This window comes from Pan paniscus, chromosome 13 (assembly GCF_029289425.2).
Source record: "Pan paniscus chromosome 13, NHGRI_mPanPan1-v2.0_pri, whole genome shotgun sequence".
Classification (NCBI taxonomy): Eukaryota; Metazoa; Chordata; class Mammalia; order Primates; family Hominidae; genus Pan; species Pan paniscus.
Window position 1 is genome coordinate 76,027,480 of NC_073262.2, and position 15,479 is coordinate 76,042,958.

Genomic DNA, 15,479 nt, shown 5'->3' on the forward strand with positions numbered 1-15,479 from the left:
TTTCGTTGTAATGCCAAGTTTGGTTAAAAGGGCAATGAAAAGTTTTCTCGTTCGCACTGACTCAGGGTAGTTCTCAATTCTGAAGACAGAGAAGATCATCAAGCCACAATTGTTCAATCTTTAGTTTCAATCCCCAACAGATAATCGTTAAAGGTTAACTATACTATAGACGTCTTCATCAAGCTGCTGCGGCTTTTCTTCTACTTTGAAAACCACAAGTCGAATGTAAAACAAGTCGGCTTCCTGTGCTTTTTGGAAAGAAAGATCAGGATTTAACTCATTTTATTGCTTCAGATAATGGTGTGGTTCCCAGATAAGAGGTGCTACATCCAGGGGCGGTGAACTGGATTATGAAGGGTGGAGTTCGTGCTGGATTCTATGATTTTTTAAATCTTGTAAACCGCACGCAGCAATGAAAGTGCTAAACGCCATGGTGCGTGACCCGCGCCACCCTCACGCTGCTCTCCTTTACCCCCCAGACTCCACTTTTCCTCCGCCACCACGAAAATTCATGCAAATCAGCCAGCTAACCCCGGGGCAATACGAACCATTTTCGCGCCACTCGCTCAGGACCGCGCAGCTGCACAAGGAGAGTGGTCCCCGTAGCCCCTAAAGCGCCCCTTTCTCAAAGCGGATTTTAGGAGTGCCCAAGGCTATCCTTTGAGGTCAGAATATATAGGGGGGTCATGTTTTTTCCAGGGGGCCATCTAGTCTTGCGCCATGTCTGGCCGTTACCACAGCTTGCAGGACCTGTGTCCCAACGCGGGAAAGACAGCCCGAGCCCCGCCCCTCCGGGCCCGGGTCGGCGCGCCCAGCCTGCCGGCCGCGCTGCTGCTGCTCCTCCTGCTGTGGGACCGCTGACCGCGCGGCTGCTCCGCTCTCCCCGCTCCAAGCGCCGATCTGGGCACCCGCCACCAGCATGGACGCTCGCCGCGTGCCGGTGAGGGCTGGGCGGGCGAACCCGAGGGGCGGGCGCGGTGGGTGCTGGACGCAGGCGGGCGCGGGCCGACCCTCTCCAACTCCGCAGCCTAGCGCTGCCTTATCAACTGGTGGCCTGCCTGGGCGTTGCCCGCTTGGGCAAGCCCCTGATTTTGTGCACCTGGGATAACTGAGGGCCATGGGGACGTTCCTGCGTGGCGTGCGCACCCGAAGTGCGGGCGGCGTGGAGACTTGAGTCGTTTGCAGGATGGCTAGCAGCGCTGGAAAGCCCTAGGCACGTGCGTCCGCCAAAGGCCGGACAGCGGCCGGGAGCGCTGGCCGGTCCCGATTGTGCCTGCCAGGCAGAGCCAGCCTGCCTGCCCCCTGGGAGGTTGTCCCGCAGCGGCCCAGCCCTTTCCCGCACACAACTCGGAGCCAGTGCGTGGCTCGCCGCGTGTATACCCGCGCTCAGTGGGTGGCCCTTGGGCGCGCACCCCGCCCGGCAAGAGACGCGTCCGCTTCTAACCGCTGAGGGCCAGCGCGTTTGAGGTTTAAGGTCTTGCGAATCGGTCTCCTAGAACTTGGGTTGCGCACGCAGTGTGAAGCGACCGTAGTCCCGGGCGGTGGTTAAGTGCATTTAAAGGGCTTGGTGGGCCAAACCGTTCGCCGACCATTTGCTCGTTTCCTACTTCCTCCACCCCAACCCCCAACCCCCCAGCCTTACTCTTAGCTGCAGGACGTTGCTCTGAGTGGAACGTTACTTTTTGCTCTAACGGAAGCCAGAACGTAGGATCGGGCTCCTGGAGAGGGTAGGAGAGTGGGGGTTCGGTGAAACGGAAGACAATGACATGTTTAAATATCAGGGGTTAGGGACCCACGCGGGGGAGGACAGGTTCGCGGGGGTGGGTGCGATGGGGCGTGGTTTCAGAGCTGAGTCGCCGCCCCGGTGGAGCTGGGCATTGGCTTTCCGGATGAAGAAAACCATGTGTAGCTGGTCTTGGAACCTGACATGCCTGGGTTCAAATCTGAGCCACCATGGGACTTGAGTAATCCATTTCGCCTTCCTGAGCCTCAGTTTCCTCATTGGCTAAGTGAGAATAACGATAGCACCTTTGTTGCAATGAATTAAACCTGACGTGAAAGTGTACTTAACATAGTGCCTGGCACGAAAAACACCTACTATAAATGGTATTAGTTATTACTTACCTGCCAAAGAAGTTCATCTCCGTCTTGACTATTTGCCTTGCTGCTTTTTTGTGGCTTTTCCTCCAAAGATACGTTTGCCTGGTAGATAACTCTTGGCTTGTGCTGACTTGTTAAAGCTCAGCGTGTATTTCTCGGACAGCTTCCAATAGAATGCCGCCTTTGAGGCTGTCTGGGGCCTCTGACTGCTTGCAGGTAGATTGATGAGTAAAGGGTGGTAATTCCTGCAGTAATGCGATGAACACTGCTGCTTAAGAAGATGGCAGACTTGAGTTCTCCTTCCTGCCCCTGTGATCTTGCAGTCTATTACACCTTCCTGGGGCCTTGAATATCCTCATCTGGAAAATGGGATCTGAGATCCTTTTCAGCTCCCAACATTCATTGTGTCCCAGGCTGGAGTGCAGTGGCACAGTCACGGCTCACTGCAGCCTACCGGGCTCAAGCAGTCTTCCCACCTCAGCCTCCCAAGTAACTGGGATTACATGTACGCATCGCCACATCCGGCTGATTTTTGTGTTTTTAGTAGAGACGGGGTTTCACCATATTCCCCACGCTGGTCTCGAACTCGTGGGCTCAAGTGATCCTCCCACCTTGGCTTCCCAAAGCGCTGAGATTACAGGTGTGAGCCACCCCCCTACGCATACACCTAACCTTTATATTTAGTAGCTCTACCTTTTACACATTGTCCTGCCTTGTTAAGAGGGCAAAAGACAAAAACTTCCTAAGATGATTGAACGGAGTTTACTTAGGGGTATAGGGATGTTGGGAGTGCCATCATCATGAAAATAACTTTATCTGCAAGAGACTGAAATGCGTAATGTTAGGCCAAGAAGGAGGGCAAGAATGTTCTGGTCACCTGACATCTTACATCTTAGCATATTTTGTAGAATCTATACCAGAGCTTGCCCTTTCAAAGTTTTCAGTATAAGGAATCACTTCTGCTATTCCATGGCCCCATTTAAGGAATAAAAACACAGGACCTAATGCAACACTTAAGAAATCTTGTTAAATATTAAGAAATGACAAACCACTATCCTTTTTTTATACAAGATAGATGCCAATTGCATTTTCTGAGAGCAGTGCCAGGCTGTTCAGTATTTATGAATGAATGAAGCATTTCTATATAAGTAATTTGCACTTTATAAAAGGACTTTTAAAAACTTAAGTCTTGTATAGCAAAGGGACAGCAACAAGAACTGAATGACAGCCTCAAGTAATAGAGTGCTAAAATGGAATCCGGTATCCCACCTGCATTTGGAGTGCTATTTGATCTTTAACTTGGCTCCTTGTACCATTTGTTGAAGCGTTTGATGTATTTGCTTTGTAAGGACTTCTGTGGAAATCACGATAGCCCTCTTGATTGGAAAGGGGCCTGCTTGGAAGCCTGCCATCTTGAAGTAGAGGTCCTGCCCAGTTTTTGTAGTTTGTGAAATTAGCATCACAGTACATAGCCCAAAGCTTACATAAAAATACCTCATTAGCTTGATTTTGGCTGAGGGAGAAAAATCTTTCTCCCCTTTTGTACTTTTGAAATTTCCTTTTAGAAGTACAGTTTAATTTTTTTAAAAAAACAGGTTGGATTTTAGGAGTTTAGCATTAAAATCTCCTGTGGGGCTCAGTATAATGCTAAGAGCTAAAGATTAGGGGCTCATAAAGGTGAGTTGAGAGGTAGCTCTACAGATGTTTGAATAAATTGATAAATGTCTTTACAATTTTCCTGCAAAGGGATCCCTTCTTAGAATTTGACCTGGTTTTGGCCGGGCGCGGTGGCTCACGCCTGTAATCCCAGCACTTTGGGAGGCCGAGGCAGGCGGATCACGAGGTCAGGAGATTGAGACCATTCTGGCTAACACGGTGAAACCCCGTCTCTACTAAAAATACAAAAAATTAACCGGGCGTGGTGGCGGGCGCCTGTAATCCCAGCTACTCTGGAGGCTGAGGCAGGAGAATGGCGTGAATCCATGAGGCGGAGCTTGCAGTGAGCCGAGATCGCGCCACTGCACTCCAGCCTGGGCGACACAGCGAGACTCCGTCTCAAAAAAAAAAAAAAAAGAATTTGACCTGGTTTTAAAGATTTTTGGGTCCAGATACAGTAGCTAATGCCTGTAATCCAAGCCCTTTGGGAGGCTCCGGTGGGAGGATCGCTTGAGCCAGGAGTTTGAGACCAACCTGGGCAACATAGCAAGACCCCATTTCTAAAAAGAAATAAAATAAGTTAGCTGGGCATGGTGGCACATGCATGTAGTCCTGTCTACTCAGGAGGCTGAGGCAGGAGGCTTGCTTGAGCTCAGGAGTTCCAGGTTGTAGTAAGCTATGATCTCAGCACTGCACTTTAGCCTGGAAGACAGAGCGAGATCCTGCTTCTTACAAAAAAAAGAAAGAAAAAATTTTTTGTAGCAGTTAACAAACTTCCTTTTCTATGTAGGGTATGATAAATGGACATATCTACTCTGTGCTGTTTGAACCTACTAAACTAAAAAAAAATGATGTCTTTAGTTAAATAAAGTAAGCATCACGCTTAATAGGATTGCTATTTCCATTTGCAGCAGAAAGATCTCAGAGTAAAGAAGAACTTAAAGAAATTCAGATATGTGAAGTTGATTTCCATGGAAACCTCGTCATCCTCTGATGACAGTTGTGACAGCTTTGCTTCTGATAATTTTGCAAACACGGTAAGTGCTGCCTGAGAATAAACAGAATTGAGTCTGCAGTGCTCAAAATGCCCCAGATGCTTTGTGCGTGATTAAAACTGCTTGCTTTTTGCCTACATTTCTATACAGCTGTTATGAAAATACAGTATGCACTATAATTTCATTTCACTTTTTGCTGTGGTTCTAGGTAGTAATTGTTGGAGGTAGATTAGCTACTTATTCTATCCTTTTGAAATGTCGCCTAACCTAACATGCATGATGATTTGCCATAACAACTCAGAAATCATTTGTAAACCTCTGAACCATTTTTCTTTGTAACAAAAGCTGTTCTCTTGTAGTGCACTTGTAAATGTGATTTGCTCTCTGCACGGTTTATGGAAAATTGGTTCTTGAAAAAGAAAAAAAATGCACAACCACATTTATTTATTTATTTTACAGAAACCTAAATTCAGGTCAGATATCAGTGAAGAACTGGCAAATGTTTTTTATGAGGACTCTGATAATGAATCTTTCTGCGGCTTTTCAGAAAGTGAGGTGCAAGATGTATTAGACCATTGTGGATTTTTACAGAAACCAAGGCCAGATGTCACTAACGAACTGGCCGGTATTTTTCATGCCGACTCTGACGATGAATCATTTTGCGGTTTCTCAGAGAGTGAGATACAAGATGGAATGGTGAGTTTGAGAATTTCACCAGTTTCAAGAAGTAAGATACATTTAGAGGCATGACATATTTTTTAAAAATTTTTTCTTATGATTTTGATTTTAGTCGTGCCAGCAGACTTTGTTGACCTTTTAAAAATTTTTAGTATTTTCTTCATGTCTTAAAGCAGTGTTTACTAATGTAGTTGGACTTACAAATCATGAACATTTTGTAGGCTCTGAAAATTTGGAAACTGGTAAGATAAAATTGGCCAATCTCCAGATTTTCGTTACCACAAAAATCCAGCCTAATCAGGAAGCACACTAGTTCTAAATATTATCTACATTTGCATTTAAGTTCAAGTGCCCAGCCTAGTGCCTGTCATAGAGCAGACCTTTGATAAATGTTGGTCTCATAGTAGATCTGTGGCTGCATCTTGAAAACCTGTGATAACTTATGTGCAGGAGCTCCATTGCAGATAATGACATTGAGGGCCCTTCCTGCTGCTACTTTTGCTCCTTGGTTGGCTTTTCCTATGCACGCTACCTTCCTTTAACTGCCGCTGCCACTGTTGTGCTGTGCCTCGGTCCCACTCTTCTGAGCATACTGCTTAATTCTGCACACATTTTCCTGTTCCAAAGACTTTCTTGACAAAGGAAGCAGTGCATTCACTGATAATCAAGTGCATGCTCTTCAACTCACTGGTCTGACATGGATCCACTGCCTGAGGATCATGGTTTGAGTAACATTGATACAAGTGGCTGTGCCTGGCCAAGGAGTGTTTTGGTCCAAATCAGTGCATACTGGAGTTTGTTGCAGGGGGTCCAGTCTGCAGATCTGGATGTGACACAAACATTGTCAATAACCTGAATAATTTCTGGGCAGTGTTTCAGTTCTTTGAAGATACTGTCATGATTAATAAAATGCCAATTCATTATAATTGTTAGGAACTCATGAAAAGTTTTTGTTGTTTTGGACTCTCTCAATCCATGGACACTAAAAGTACAAAAAGCTGTTTGTGGGCATGTAAGACTTTTTTGAGACAGGGTCTTGCACTGTCAACCAGGCTGGAGTGCACTGGTGTGATCATGGCTCACTGCAGCCTCCACCTCCTGGGCTTAAGCGATTCTCCCTCAGCCTACCCAGTAGCTGAGACTACAGGCGTGTACCACCATACCTGGGAACTTTTAAAAATTTTTTATAGAGATGTGGGCTCACTTTGTTGCTCAGGCTGGTCTCGAACTCCTAGGCCCAAGCAATCCTCCTGTCTCGGCCTCCAAAAGTGCTGGGATTACAGCCAAGAGCCACCTTGCTGGCCTTGATAAATATTTTAATGTTAAAACTGAGTCTTTATGGGTGAAATTCTGGGATTTATGGGTGATTTTTTTCTTCTCTCTCTCTTTTTTTTTTAACCTGCAACCATTACCATAGTCAATTTTGGAATAACTTTATGACCCCCAAAATTGACTCTGTACCCATTAACAGTCACTCCCTATTCTTTCCCAACACCCCCAGCTCCTGGCAACCATCAGTCTGCTTTCTGTCGTCATAGATTAGCCCGTTGTGGATATTTCATAAAAATTGAATCATGATATGTGGTCTTTTGTGACTGGCTTCTTTCACTTAGGATAATGATGTCAAGGTTTATTTATGTTGTGGCATGTGTTAGTTCTTCATTTTATTGCAGAATATTCTGTTGTGTGAATCAACCACATTTGATTTACCCATTCATCAGTTGATGGATAAGTGGGTTGTTTGCACTTTTTTGGCTATTATGAATAATGCTACTGTGAACATTCATGTACAAGTTTTTGTGTAGTTTTTGTGTATACTCTTAGGTATATACATAGGAATAGAATTGTGGGTCATGTAGTAACTGTTTAACCTTTTGAGAAATAGACAAAGTGGCTACACCAGTTTACATTCCTACCAGCAGTGTGTGAGGGTTACAGTTTCTCCAAATTTTTGCTAATACTTTTTTTTATTTTCCTTTTGCTTTTTTTTTTTTTGAGACAGAGTCTCACTCTGTCACCCAGGCTGGCGTACAGTGGCATAATTTTGGCTCACCACAACCTCCGCCTCCTGGGTTCAAGCGATTCTTGTGTCTCAGCATCCGAGTAGCTGGGACTACAGGCATGTGCCACCACACCTGGCTAATTTTTCATATTTTTAGTAGAGACAGGGTTTTGCCATCTTGGCCAGACTGGTCTCGAACTCCTGACCTCAGGTGATCTGCCCATCTCAGCCTCCCAAAGAGCTGGGATTACAGATGTGAGCCACCATACCCAGCCTTCTTTTGCTTTTTAGCTCTACTATGAAGTGGTGTCTCACTATGTTTTGTGTTTTTTTTTTATTTTTATTTTTCGGAGACGGAGTCTTGCTCTGTAGCCCAGGCTGGAGTGCAGTGGTGTGATCTCAGTGATCTCTGCTCACTGCAACCTCCGCTTCCTGGGTTCAAGCGATTCTCTTGCCTCAGCCTCCCAAGTAGCTGGGATTACAGGCATGTGCCACTGTGCCTGGCTAATTTTTGTATTTTTAGTAGAAACGGGATTTCACCACGTTGGCCAGACTGGTGTCAAACTCCTGACGTCAGGTGATCCGCCTGCCCCGGCCTTCCAAAGTGCTGGAATTATAGGCATGAGCTACCGCACCCAGCCTCTCATTGTGATTTTGATTTACATTACCCTATGGCTAATTTGGATAAATTTTTAATGATGAAAACCTATATTACTTTTGGAATCTGGAAATATTTTCATTTTGAACTTCTAAAAGTAGATTAGAGAAGTACCTAGAGAAGTCAAATGTATAGACAGAAAATAGGATGATGGTTGCCAGGGGCGGAGGGAAAGAGGGAATGAGGAATTACTGTTTAATGGGTATGGATGGAGTTTTAGTTGGAGAAGATGAAAACATTCTGGAGATGGATGGTGGTGATGGCTGCACAACAATGTGCATGTATTTAGTGCCATTGACTTGTATACTTAGAAATGGTTAAAATGATAAATCTTATGTATATTATATTATATATTTTTTAAAGTAGAGAATTGAGATCTGTTAATATAATTTAATATTGCCATAAACATTGAAGCCATATTTATAGGGGAACACATTTTTTTCCCTTTTTTTTTTTCAAGACAGGGTCTGGCTCCGTAACCCAGCCCTGGCATACAGTGGCACGAACACGGCTCACTGAGCCTCTGCCACCTGGGCTCAAGCCATCCACCCACCTCAGCCTTCCAAGTAGCTGGGACCACAGGCATGCGCCACCATGCCCAGCTAATTTTTGTATTTTTTTTTTTGCAGAGACGGGGTTTCACCATGTTGCCCAGGCTGGTCTCGAACTCCTAGGCTCAAGTGATTCACCCGCCTCAGCCTCCCAAAGTGCTGGGATTACAGATGTGAGCCACTGCACCCAGCCAGGAGAACACATTTGTTCTTGTCAGAATTCTTTTAAAATACATAAAGATCTGTTTCTAAAGAAATGAAAAGCAGGTGGTAGGAATTTTAACATTTAAAAAAAAGGCTCAGAACCACAGGCCTAGGGACTATGAAAATAGCTTATAACAGTGTGGTCCAGATAGCTACATGGAATTAAACTGCACTCTGTTGATTGTTGTACTCTTTGTGGTTCCTGATTTTGTTACCCAGAGGTATCAATGTTCAGTTAAAATTCATTTCATACAAGTGTCTCATTGAAAAGGGACTTTGTAGTTATACTGATGCAGCTTGTCTGCTGATCAAGTCCTAATGACTCAATTGTTGTGATTAGAGGCTGCAGTCAGTTCGGGAAGGCTGTAGGACCCGCAGCCAGTGCAGGCACTCTGGACCTCTCAGGGTGGCGATGAAGTTTCCAGCGCGAAGTACCAGGGGAGCAACCAACAAAAAAGCAGAGTCCCCCCAGCCCTCAGAGAATTCTGTGACTGATTCCAACTCCGATTCAGAAGATGAAAGTGGAATGAATTTTTTGGAGAAAAGGGCTTTAAATATAAAGCAGAACAAAGCAATGGTAGGTATCTGACTTTGTGTTAGAATTAATTTTTCCTCTCTAAGCGACTCATTACTTAAATCTGTTCCATCACGCAAAAGTTATTTTTTTCTGTTACATGAATAAAAAGTTATTTTTGTTTACCTGTGAAGTCTTCAATGTGTGCCTCAAAATGTGTTTCTTTCCCTGAACTACTTTTTAAAAATCTGTTAAAGGCCTGGTTAAGTGTATGGGGGAAATCAGAAACTTTGAATGTGTCAGCTTACTATCAAATATAAAACCATGAGATGTACTTGAGTATTTTCCAGAAGTTAGTTGCTCATTTTCGACAGTTATTCTAAGCCAATGATATCAGTTTAATTTCCTCCCTTTTTAGCTTGCAAAACTCATGTCTGAATTAGAAAGCTTCCCTGGCTCGTTCCGTGGAAGACATCCCCTCCCAGGCTCCGACTCAGTAAGTACCAGTTCTTGTTTATATACAGTAGTGTTTTGGGCACACCTAAGGTCGATCTGTGTTGTATTTAAAAATCTAATTTCTTTATTTGTGTGGCCTTCTAGACAAACGAAGGGGACCTAGAGGAAACCCCCTGACAGATCTCTGGATGATCCTCCTTGAATCCTGGGCAGTTTGGTCTCTCCTTGCTGTGCTCCTGTGGCACTAAACTCCTTTTGATTGGTTCTTTCTTTCCTTCCCAGCTAGACTAAGCCCCTCATGGGCAGGTAATGAAGATTGAAAACTTTTTTCTGTTCTCCAGTGTGAGCACATTCCTCCTACATGGTAGATGTGCAATAGATGTTTTTAAAATTGGAGAATGAAAATAAAAGAAGAAAATCACAATTTCTTATCAAGTTGTAGCTTGGTATCATACACAATTGCATTCTGAGGAATTAAGCTGGTACAATTTAGGGAGATTTGGTGTGTCTGCTGTGATAGAAAAGATTTCTTTTTCCTGGCTTTCCCTGAGGAAAGGAAAGATGGAAAGAGGGAAGCCATACAGATATCCCTCTATTTTGCAGTGTAGAAACTGAATGTGTTTCTACAGGGTCAAGAGACATCAGAGAAAATTTTTTTTTTTAGAACAGAAGATCATTTCTTACATCTTCATTAATTAAAAGAATAAATAGCTCATCTCTCAAGTTGAAAGAAACTGGGCTTGGTATTACAAAAGCAAAATTAAGATGGCCATATAGGTTTTAGGCTCATTTTGCCATGCATTATGCAAAGGACAAAGAAAAAGAAAAAATAGAGCTCTCTTTACTTAAAACATCCTTAAGGAGAAGCTATGAATTCCCCAAAGTACTACTTCTTTTTATTATGGAATAAATGGATTCCCTTATGCGTGCTTTGTTTAGCAATCAAGGAGACCGCGAAGGCGTACATTCCCGGGTGTTGCTTCCAGGAGAAACCCTGAACGGAGAGCTCGTCCTCTTACCAGGTCAAGGTCCCGGATCCTCGGGTCCCTTGATGCTCTACCCATGGAGGAGGAGGAGGAAGAGGATAAGTACATGTTGGTGAGAAAGAGGAAGACCATGGATGGCTACATGAATGTGAGTTCTCCGCATTGGTACTTGCTCTTCTGATTCTCATCTTCGGTAGGCCTGGCATCATACACAGCACAGGTACACACACATCCTTAACACCAGGCGATCCATAGTAAATGTTTTCCTCTAACCATTCAGAATTGTAAACGTCACATAAGCTTACTTGGTAATTTCATTAGCAGGCGAGAATTGGGTTTTCTTCATCTCTTCTTAATTGTAGGCATCGCTTCCAAAATGTCCAGTTAGGCTACAGTAGGCGTATGGCCTGTTCCCCTACCATAAGCTCTAGGAGAGATTTCCAGGTTGAAGTTTGTGTGAAGAAATTACAAGTCAAGTGTCTGAGATTCAAAGCTGGGGAGAGCCAGTTTTGAATCTCTGTGTTTCATATTTGAATCTCTGTTTTTTCAGTTTTGAATCTCTTTCAGTTTTGAAGTTTTGAAGTTCTGTGTTTTGTATTCCTTGTAATGCAGGAAGATGACCTGCCCAGAAGCCGTCGCTCCAGATCATCCGTGACCCTTCCGCATATAATTCGCCCAGTGGAAGAAATTACAGAGGAAGACTTGGAGAACGTCTGCAGCAATTCTCGAGAGAAGATATATAACCGTTCACTGGTGAGAGCCTCTAAATTACACCTGAGAATGTAAACATCTGTGAGAGGAAGAGAGCTTCTGTCCCTAAGTGTTGCCCAGGTTCTAAAGGGCCTAGCATGTGAAATCTGTACCTATATGTTTTTTTCACACAAGGAAGGAAAAGTTTTACAGTATCCCTGGGATTTAGCCCTCTTTCACAGTGGAATTATCTGCTTAGTAAGTCTGTAGTCATGGTAAATCTTTTCTCCTAATTTAGAAATCAATTCATTCAACATATATTTATTGCATATCTATTATGTGTGTATACATAGCTAGGTGCTGGAGTGTGGTGGTACACCAAAGATAAAAGTGGATTTGGGTAGGTTATTTTTTAATGAGACCTTTTCTTAAAGGGAAAGTGGTTTTACCACACCAGGCTAATTTTTATATTTTTAGTGGAGATGGGGTTTTGCCATATCGCCCAGGCTGGTCTTGAACTCCTTGGCTCAAGCGATCCACTGTCCTCAGTCTCCCGGAATGCTGGGGTTACAGGTGTGAGCCACTGCACCTGGTTGAGTTATTTTTCGTACCCTGGCATATACATGTGTATGTAGAGATTCATAGACAAAATGTAAGCCTATACTACGAAGAGGGACATTCTGTAAATATGCCATTTCCTCTGTTGAAAAACAGTGTTTTTTTTTGTTTTTTTTCTTAATGGCTTATTTGTAGGGCTCTACTTGTCATCAGTGCCGTCAGAAGACTATTGATACCAAAACAAACTGCAGAAACCCAGACTGCTGGGGCGTTCGAGGCCAGTTCTGTGGCCCCTGCCTTCGAAACCGTTATGGTGAAGAGGTCAGGGATGCTCTGCTGGATCCGGTAGGTGCCTGCCAGGGGTTGGTCCTGTGGGCTTGAAGGTCAGCCACAAACTGTGATGAGGCCAGAAAAAGGCATTGGTGAAGGGGTGGAGCCCTTTCTGTTATGGGGTGCTCTTCTTTTTTTTTAAGATGGAGTCTCATTCTGTCGCCAGGTTGCAGTGCAGTGGCGCGATCTCAGCTCACTGCAACCTCCTCCTCCTGAGTTCAAGTGATTCTCCTGCCTCAGCCTCCCAAGTAGCTGGGACTACAGGCACGCGCCACCTCACCTAGCTAATTTTTGTATTTTTAGTAGAGACAGGGTTTCACCACGTTGGCCAGGATGGTGTGGTGGTACAAGATCTCTTGACCTCGTGATCCACCCGCCTCGGCCTCCTGAAGTGCTGGGATTATAGGTGTGAGCCACCACTCCCGGCCCAGGGTGCTCTTAATTCAGAACACAAATGAATTTAGAGGGATGGTGCTGCATAGGCATGAGCTGCTTCTACGATACTCGGGTCTGAACTGTCCCTGGGAAGTTGCTGCTCCATTTATCCCTGGTAGCTGCTTGTAACTTCCACTCCTGGAAGGAAGCATTAGGCATTAGGAAACATTAGGCATGACTAATGCATATTAATCATATAAATTTTTAACCATGAAGGGGTTAAATGTAATGTAGATAAGTTGGTGGGGGAGGTAAGGTTTAACTTAATTGTGCTGTTTGACAATCCTCCTTCAGAACTGGCATTGCCCGCCTTGTCGAGGAATCTGCAACTGCAGTTTCTGCCGGCAGCGAGATGGACGGTGTGCGACTGGGGTCCTTGTGTATTTAGCCAAATATCATGGCTTTGGGAATGTGCATGCCTACTTGAAAAGGTAGTGGGTGTTTTTTTTTCTCTTCCACATCTGAATTTTATATTCATTTATATCTTAATGAAAAGATGATAGATGTCAGAAGAGTGGTTATCTCTGGCGGGGTGGAGACTGACTGGAACGGGGCACACTGGAAGGGATGGGAACGTTTTCTGTCTTCACTTAGGTGGTGGTAACCCGGGTGGGTGGGTGTGTATGAAAAAGTCAGGTAATATACTTGAAGATGCGTACACTTGACCATAGTGATGTTATAACTCAATAAAAATGGTTTTAAAAATGAATTAGGCTTTCAAAAGAGAATTCTTTGGTTGAAAACTATGTCCTGACACATTTCCTTTTGTTTTTCACAGCCTGAAACAGGAATTTGAAATGCAAGCATAATATCTGGAAAATTTGCTGCCTGCCTTCTACTTCTCAAATCTTTCTTGTAAAAGTTTCCAATTTTTTCACTGAAACCTGAGTTAAAAATCTTGATGATCATCCTGTTTCATAAGAAACTCCAATCAAGTTAATCTTAGCAGACATGTGTTTCTGGAGCATCACAGAAGGTATATTGCTAGTTACACTTTGCCCTCCTGCAGTTTCTTCTCTGCTCCCAACCCCCATCTCATAGCATCCCCCTCTATTTCCAATGCTCCTCTCCAACCGCTTAGTTTCTGAATTTCTTTTAAATTACAGTTTTATGAAAGCATATTTTATTTACTTGGTGTTGAAATAGCCCTCATAAAACCTAAGCACTTGGAAACACAATAATAGTATTAACTAACTAGATCTATTGAATTTCAGAGAAGAGCCTTCTAACTTGTTTACACAAAAACGAGTATGATTTAGCATTCATACTAGTTGAAATTTTTAATAGAATCAAGGCACAAAAGTCTTAAAACCATGTGGAAAAATTAGGTAATTATTGCAGATTGATGTCTCTCAACCCCATGTATTGCGCTTATGTTACAAGTTGTTGTCACAGTTGAGACTTAATTTCTCCTAATTTCTTCTGCCCGAAGGGTAAGTGGTGCGTCCAGCTTACACAATCATAATTCAAAGGTTGGTGGGCAATGTAATACTTAAAATAATGATGGAAGAGCTATCTGGAGATTATGAGTAAGCTGATTTGAATTTTCAGTATAAAACTTTAGTATAATTGTAGTTTGCAAAGTTTATTTCAGTTCACACGTAAGGTATTGCAAATAAATTCTTGGACAATTTTGTATGGAAACTTGATATTAAAAACTAGTCTGTGGTTCTTTGCAGTTTCTTGTAAATTTATAAACCAGGCACAAGGTTCAAGTTTAGATTTTAAGCACTTTTATAACAATGATAAGTGCCTTTTTGGAGATGTAACTTTTAGCAGTTTGTTAACCTGACATCTCTGCCAGTCTAGTTTCTGGGCAGGTTTCCTGTGTCAGTATTCCCCCTCCTCTTTGCATTAATCAAGGTATTTGGTAGAGGTGGAATCTAAGTGTTTGTATGTCCAATTTACTTGCATATGTAAACCATTGCTGTGCCATTCAATGTTTGATGCATAATTGGACCTTGAATCGATAAGTGTAAATACAGCTTTTGATCTGTAATGCTTTTATACAAAAGTTTATTTTAATAATAAAATGTTTGTTCTAACTTGTCTGCTTTTTTAAAAATAATCTTACTGTACTTAATTCTAATTTTTTCCTCATATTTAAATAAAAGGCCATTTCCACCTTTTCTAAAAAAGTCTCCCTTTTGACTGAAGTTTCTGAAGTTCTAAGGTCAGCTTGTTTGAAAGGACCTCACTAGGTGACAGGACTAATACTTGTGATCAGAAAACGGGCGGAGACAACCACAGTGCCTGATAGAAAACAATATGTGCCCATGAAGTTTTGTAGTGTTTTCTTTTCCTTTATGATGTGCTTTGCAATACCTGGCTTACTTTTATCAACCATTCAAACATATATTAAATGCATGCTGTGCCTTGAGGCTTGTTCCAGGACTGTGAGAATCAACAAAAAAGGCATGGTCTAAAAGCTCTCATAGCCCAATTTTTTTATTTTTTGTAGAGACAGGTCTTGCTATGTTGCTCAGGCTGGTTTCAAACTCCTGGGCTCAAGAGATCCTCCTGCCTTGGCCTCCCAAAGTCACAGGCAAGAGCCACCACCACACCGGCTGTCCAATTCTTTAGACCAGGGATTGGCAAACTACAGCCTGTGGGCTACATGCTGCTGCAGACTTTATTCATATGGCATATGAACTAAGTATTTTTTT

General features: G+C 43.3%; 1 protein-coding gene across 2 annotated transcripts; it reads left to right on the forward strand.

The window, feature by feature from the left end:
* The first annotated feature begins 779 nt into the window (after positions 1–779).
* On the forward strand, positions 780–14,858 carry CDCA7 (cell division cycle associated 7). Of its 2 annotated transcripts, XM_003824247.5 has the most exons (10): positions 780–940; positions 4,668–4,793; positions 5,211–5,447; positions 9,185–9,421; positions 9,777–9,854; positions 10,754–10,948; positions 11,413–11,553; positions 12,244–12,393; positions 13,108–13,244; positions 13,592–14,858. In XM_003824247.5, the coding sequence occupies exons 1-10, from the start codon at positions 920–922 to the stop codon at positions 13,620–13,622; spliced, it is 1,353 nt and encodes a 450-aa protein (XP_003824295.2). In that variant the 5' UTR covers positions 780–919; the 3' UTR covers positions 13,623–14,858. The 2 variants fall into 2 exon arrangements, with proteins under 2 accessions (XP_003824295.2, XP_003824294.2); XM_003824246.5 differs by lacking the exon at positions 5,211–5,447.
* Positions 14,859–15,479: the final 621 nt, after the last annotated feature.